This window comes from Gastrolobium bilobum, unplaced genomic scaffold, assembly GCF_033153095.1.
Source record: "Gastrolobium bilobum isolate Gb01-03AN ecotype WA unplaced genomic scaffold, APGP_CSIRO_Gbil_v1 utg125065, whole genome shotgun sequence".
NCBI lineage: Eukaryota > Viridiplantae > Streptophyta > Magnoliopsida > Fabales > Fabaceae > Gastrolobium > Gastrolobium bilobum.
Window position 1 is genome coordinate 84,298 of NW_026896801.1, and position 5,154 is coordinate 89,451.

The 5,154-nt window shown below is 42.1% G+C and overlaps 1 protein-coding gene and 1 non-coding gene across 2 annotated transcripts; both read left to right on the top strand.

Moving 5' to 3' along the window:
* Positions 1-263: 263 nt before the first annotated feature.
* LOC133302062 (small nucleolar RNA R71) lies at positions 264-370 on the top strand. Its single transcript, XR_009750285.1, has one exon. It is a non-coding gene; the product is annotated as a small nucleolar RNA R71 (small nucleolar RNA).
* Positions 371-3,702: 3,332 nt separating this feature from the next.
* LOC133302061 (uncharacterized) lies at positions 3,703-4,914 on the top strand. Its single transcript, XM_061501786.1, has 2 exons — positions 3,703-3,908; positions 4,032-4,914. Exons 1-2 carry the CDS (start codon positions 3,703-3,705, stop codon positions 4,912-4,914), a joined length of 1,089 nt encoding a protein of 362 aa, XP_061357770.1.
* The last annotated feature ends 240 nt before the right edge of the window (positions 4,915-5,154 follow it).

Consider the following 5,154-nt stretch of genomic DNA (forward strand, 5'->3'; position numbering starts at 1 on the left):
ACTGTTGCTGCTGTTGTCTCTGTGTCTGCATTAGCTGATCATTCCTTGCCAACAGAGCATCATGCCCATCCAACCTGATGATTCCTGTCCTTCTGTCAGCCACTGGGGCATTATCAAATTCCTGAGATGCCAATGACTCAAAGATATCCAAGGCTTCTTGAGGAGTCTTGGTAGTCAATGATCCACCAGCAGTGGCATGCACCAAGGTTCTAGTGTTAGTGGTCATTCCTTGCAGGAAGATTGCTGCTTGTTGGCATGCCTCAATTCCATGCTGTGGACATTTCCTCAACAAAGTCTTGAATCTCTCCCAAGCCTCATAAATGGATTCTGACTCTTTCTGCTTAAAGCTTGTAATCTCATCCTTCAACTTGGCCCTCTTGGATGCTGAGAAAAACCTCTGCAAGAACTTGGTTTGCAGATCATCCCAAGTTGTTATACTTCCTTGTAGCAATGATTGCAGCCATCTCCTTGCATCATCCGTCAGTGAATGAGTGAATAGTCTCAACAGAATTGCATCTCTTGTGACACCATTTATCTTCACAGTATCACTCAACAACAGAAAGTTCTCTATGTGCAAGTAAGGGTCCTCTGCACTGGTTCCAGCAAACTGATCTTTCTGTACCAAATGTATCAATGCAGGTTTCAATTCGTAGTTGTTTGGCTCCACTGTTGGGCGCACAACACTCCCAATTGGAGGAATCACTGCAGGAGTCATGTACTCTCCCAGTGTCCTCTGTGGTGGTGGTGGTGGTGGTCTGTGATTCTCTGCCATTATCTCTTCCTGATTAACCGTACTGGATTCACCAATTTCTTGCAACTGTCTCCTTTGCCTGGCTGCCCTTTTGTGCTTCCTCAATGTCCTTTCTAATTCTGGATCATACAACAACAAATTCGGATCAAGTGTACCTCGCATATACCAGAATCAAAATTGACCAGAAACTTAACATAAACTAAAATACTGAAAATAAAAGGATTCAATCTCAGAATTCTATGGTATCAGTTAGTGTTGAAAAACAAATTCCCCGGCAACGGCGCCAAAAACTTGTTGGACGTTTAGCAAGTGCACTAGTCGTACAAGTAATAAAATGATGAGTAAAGATCGTTCCCACGAGGAATTGTGTTCAAGCACCAATAAACCATAGAAAACTAATTTGAATCGATAAGAATTTGTAAAAGTCATGAATAATTTGTCACCAGAAAATTGATTGTAAGTAATTTGACACAAAATAAATATGGATTAAGAATTAATAAAACAACAAGTAGTCAGAAAACAACTTTCCTCCATAATAACCCATGTAAAAACTAATCATATGATGAATTCTTTTCCATGTGATGTTAATCAACCTTTTACTTATCATCAAGATGTAATCCTTTACTACCCTGATAGATACATTAATCAGAAACCTCAATCCCTTGGTGATCTCTTTCTTAATACATTCATGAAATACTAAAGTCTTAAGATTACATCAGAACTCTAGCATCAATCCCTTGAGTACTAGAATTCTGATGTTGAGATTATCAGATACAGAAGTCATATAAACATCCCTGTTCTACACTACTTCCTTGATAGAAATAATTAAATCAGAAAATCCCAAATCAACACATGAAAAATACTTCATCATATTAATCAGATCAACATAATATTATCATGAAGTTCTATTGCATTCAGACTACAAAGACTCTACTCAGACATGACTAAGGAATAGACAAGAAAAGAAGAATCAAACTTCATTTCCATGTTGAAGGTCTTCAATCTCCAAACTATTACAAAGAAATCCTAATACAAAAACTAAAACACTAAGAGAATTTAGAGAGAAGTCAGACTAAAGTTTAAGAGAGAGAGAGAAAATTCCAGATCCTTTACTAAGTGTGAAGGCTTTTCCTTTTATAGTGTTACAATTAAAAACAGAAAACTGATGTGGGCGCTAAAACGTCCATAAGTGACCGTTTTAGCGTCCATGCTTTACGTATGCTCAACTGCTTTTAACTGACAAAAACGCTAAAACGTTAAGGAATGACCGTTTTAGCGTCCAAACATGGTGGATGCTCAACTGACTGTAACTGACTCCAACGCTAAAACTCTTGATTTGGACGTTTTAGCGGTGGAGACCAGAGTCCTTTTTCCACTTCAGGGCGCTAAAACGCTTATTGCAGGCCGTTTTAGCGCCCAAGACCAGCAATTTTCCATCTTCTAAGTGCAGCAGCGCGCTAAAACGCTCTGTGTGGGCGTTTTAGCGCTCATCACCAGCAAGTTTTGGCCTCTTCATGTAGCAGGGCGCTAAAACGCTCAGTGTGGACGTTTTAGCGCTCAACACTTAGGCAATTTTTCTCCTCTTGAGCTCCAGAATCTTCTTCCTTCTCTAGTTGCCTTTCAAGCTTGCTTTTCCTACAAGAATCATACAAATTTCCAATAAAGCTCTTGAACTTGTAATTGAAGATATCTTAGGACATTAACCTTGTTTTTCATCATTTAACCTGTCTCCGAGGGGGTAGACCTGCCGGCAACTCCTACGGCAAAAGAAAAGCGAACTCTTCCTTCCTTAAGCAGCGCTATGCTTCATCCATCCTTAAGGTCAACGGTTCTAGCCTCCTGAACCGTCATAATGGACTTATAAAAAGCCTCTTCTGCCATTTTTACCGATTTGACTATTTGGGTCGTTTTACTCATTTCTTTGATTACCAGGGCGACTGCCCGCTCTACCACGTGCATAAACTAATTATCTCATTATAGGCCACACAATTTGATCCTAATTCCTGCTAAAAACCATGATGAACTAAGGGTTCATCAGCTAGACATCTCTGTCTCTAAGACAAAACATTGGCACCGTCTGTGGGGATCGACATATTTGATATTCCCATGATTTTGACTAAAAGATGGCAGTCCGTATGAGGAGTAACAGCCAACAACCACAGCCTCCCAATCACTCATTGGATCCGATTTTGGAAGAGGTGAATCAACCTCAGAATCAGCCATAAAACCAGGTGGATTACGATGTAGTCCATGTCATTGACAATATCTCAGACACCGCCTCTACTCCAGCTCCACGCAACGGGGTTGCGGACCCAACTCTTCCTCTGAATCCAGCAGATGCGGCTGCCCGCATTGCGCTGGCAGCACATCCTGATTCTCGCCTTGTCGAGAATGCATTCGCCGCGATTATACGGCGAATAGAGGATATGGAGAATCGCAACAACATCCACGGCGAGGAGATTTCAAGAGAATTCAGGAGAAAAACACAAGGAGGATGCAAGATATGGAGCAACGCTTACTGGAGCTGAGGGGACTATGATCTGAAAGAGTTTAGGTCTGAAATGGTGATGGTCAGAATAGCGATCATAACCCGGATAATCAAATCCGGGTTAGGGAAACTGAGATCCAGGGAAGCCAAAATGTTAGAGCTGCTGTGGATCCAAATCTGGGAGGACCTGGAACTAACAACCAGAATGCGAATAGGCAACCTCCTGCCCAAAATGCTACAGCGGGAGGAAATATGCAGAGAAATAGGGATGAGATTCATCTTAACCGAGATGCTCAACCTGTCAGAGGACGTATTGAGCCCGGTGTTTACAGGAGAAAGTATAGTAGGGGGCATTACAATAACAGCCCATTTACTGGTGAGATATTAAATGCCCCATTCCCAGAGGAATTTGACTCAGCACGCTTGAAGTGAGGACCCTCAGGTTCACATAGATGCATTCGACATGGACATGTATATCCGAGGAATTGATGAGCCAATCATATCTCGGATATTTGCTACAACCTTAACTGGAGCTGCACAGTCATGGTTTTCTACCCTGCCTGCTAATTCCATTGGATCTTTCAAAGAATTAGGAGAAAAGTTCTTGCTGAGCTTTGCAACCAGCAAAAAGCATCTGAAGTCCGAGTTTGCACTCGGAAAGATACGACAGTAACCCGGAGAAACACTCTACAAGTACTTGAACCGATTTAAAGATGTGGCGTTGCAAGTACTGGGTTTGCAGAAAAACGTCCATGTGTATCTAATTGTAGCCGGGTTGGATGGGTCATCCAGGCTGGCAAAGTCAGTCTATAAAGATCCTCTAAGGATGCTAGAGGAGTTCAAAACTCGGTCAAAGAAGTATCTGAAACTCGAACAAATGGAGATAGCAAATGCGCAGGGTGAAGAGAACAAGAGGACAAGTCCAAAAAGGAGAAGCTCGGCCCCAAGAGAAAAAGAACGACTCGAAAATAAAAAGAAAGATTGTCGTGGGAGAATCACAGATGATAAATATCGGGTTGGAAGATATGAAAAGTACACCCCGCTAAATGTGTCGCACTCTCAAATATGGAGGGAAGTGGCAATGACAGACATGAAGAAAGCAGAAAGACCCCGACCCATATTTGACAGAGGAGGAATGGATAGGTCCAAGTTCTGTGCTTTCCACAATGGACCAGGACATACCACTGATCAATGTTGGGATCTCAGAGACGCTGTGAAAAAGTTTGTCAGAGAAGGAGAGCTGCGTCAATATGTCATCAAGACGCTGGGACTGAAAAACAACAAGAGAAAACCCGGGGGTCGGAATCGAAGCAAGAGCCCAGTTCCTGAAAAGAAAAAGAAGGAAGATAAAAATCAAAAGGATGATTCCAACAATGATGAATTCCCAGAGGCCGAGTTCAATTGCAATGTGATTAGTGGAGCCCTTAGAGGAGGGGAAGATACAGTAAGTGCAAGGCGGAAGTACCTTAGAGAAGTGCTTTCAATCAGAGATCGTCCGAGGTTTAAAGAGGATCCCAGTAAGCCAGATCCTCCTTTACTCTACTTTACTAAAGAAGACATGCAAGGTGTGCTACCTGGGCATGTGGATGGTCTAGTAATCACTGAAACCTTGGTTAGTTGCCGGGTTAAAAAAATTTTTATAGATGCAGACAATTGGACTGATATCATCCTATGAGAGGAGTTCAAAACGATGAACCTGGATGCAGAAAATCCCAAGCCTTGCAAAATAACCCTGATAGCTTTTAATGGAGAAAATACACCTCCCAAGGGCTATATTGATCTCAGGTTGACCCTGGGAACCAAGGAGGCGTTCAAATCGGAGAAAGTAAAGTTTATTGTGGCCGACTTCCCTTCTCCATACAATATCATCCTTGGAAGACCAACCCTACATAAATGGGACATGCTGATTTCCACA